Source organism: Bison bison, unplaced genomic scaffold, assembly GCF_000754665.1.
Source record: "Bison bison bison isolate TAMUID 2011002044 unplaced genomic scaffold, Bison_UMD1.0 scf7180017864519, whole genome shotgun sequence".
NCBI classification, from domain to species: domain Eukaryota; kingdom Metazoa; phylum Chordata; class Mammalia; order Artiodactyla; family Bovidae; genus Bison; species Bison bison.
In genome coordinates this window covers 11,449,091-11,450,072 of record NW_011495072.1, presented here as the reverse complement: position 1 = coordinate 11,450,072, position 982 = coordinate 11,449,091, and the positions used below count along the sequence as shown (strand labels likewise).

The 982-nt window shown below is 61.9% G+C and overlaps 1 protein-coding gene across 1 annotated transcript in view; it reads left to right on the top strand.

Annotated features, from left to right (window-relative positions):
- The window catches only part of CELSR2 (cadherin, EGF LAG seven-pass G-type receptor 2), a gene marked incomplete at both ends in the record, with an annotated part of 22,100 nt that extends 21,123 nt beyond the window's left edge, over positions 1 to 977 (top strand). The window contains 4 exon segments of the mRNA XM_010831029.1: positions 5 to 167; positions 281 to 475; positions 610 to 780; positions 895 to 977. Coding sequence (XP_010829331.1) covers positions 5 to 167; positions 281 to 475; positions 610 to 780; positions 895 to 977 — 612 coding nt within the window.
- Between the last annotated feature and the right edge of the window lie 5 nt (positions 978 to 982).

The window sequence follows — 982 nt, the reverse complement described above, 5'->3', positions numbered from 1 at the left end:
GAAGACCCAGGACAGACAAGAGAATGAGACACAGGTGAGGAGCCAGGCTGATGCCTCCAGTGTGTCTTGTCTTCTTAGGGAGGAGTCCACACTGAACCCTGGCCAAGGGCCCCCAGGCTTGGGGGACCCCGGTGGCCTGTTCCTGGAAGGTCAAAACCAGCAGCATGGTGAGGATGGAATCTCCTGATGGCCAGTGGCGGGTGGAGGCCCAGCCACCCAGCTTTTACTGAGGGTGGGTGGTGGCGGATGGGCTGTCCGTGATCTCTCCCCCACCTGCTAGATCCAGACACAGACTCCGACAGTGACCTGTCCCTGGAGGATGACCAGAGCGGCTCCTATGCATCTACCCACTCATCAGACAGCGAGGAGGAGGAAGAGGAAGTGGAGAGGGAGGCAGCCTTCCCTGGAGAACCGGGCTGGGACAGCCTGCTGGGGCCTGGGGCCGAGAGACTGCCCCTGCACAGTACCCCGAAGGGTGGGCCAGTGCAGGGCTGGGGCCTCTGGGGGCAGTGGGAGGACACAGGGGCTGGGATTTCTGGGAGGTGAGACTAGGGTGGTGATTCTCCTGACTGCCTTCTCTGGGCCTTATCTACTTCCTCTGTCCACCAGATGGGGGCCTAGGGCTTGGGAAGGTTCCCTGGCCAGGAGATTTTGGGACCACAGCAAAGGAAGGTGGTGGCAATGGGGCCTCTGAGGAGCGACCACGAGAGAATGGAGATGCCTTGACATGGGAGGGGTCCCTGGGCCCCCTTCCAGGCCCTTCTGCCCAGCCTCACAAAGGTGAGTGGGGTATGCACAGCTGCATGCTCCCCATTAGCAGCCCCCCACCTCACACCAGCCTGTGGGTGTGTTCCTTCCACCTGCCCCTCATGGAGCCTACCCTCTGGCCCACAGGTATCCTCAAGAAGAAGTGTCTGCCCACGATCAGTGAGAAGAGCAGCCTCCTCCGGCTACCCCCCGAGCAAGGCACCACGTCTTCCCG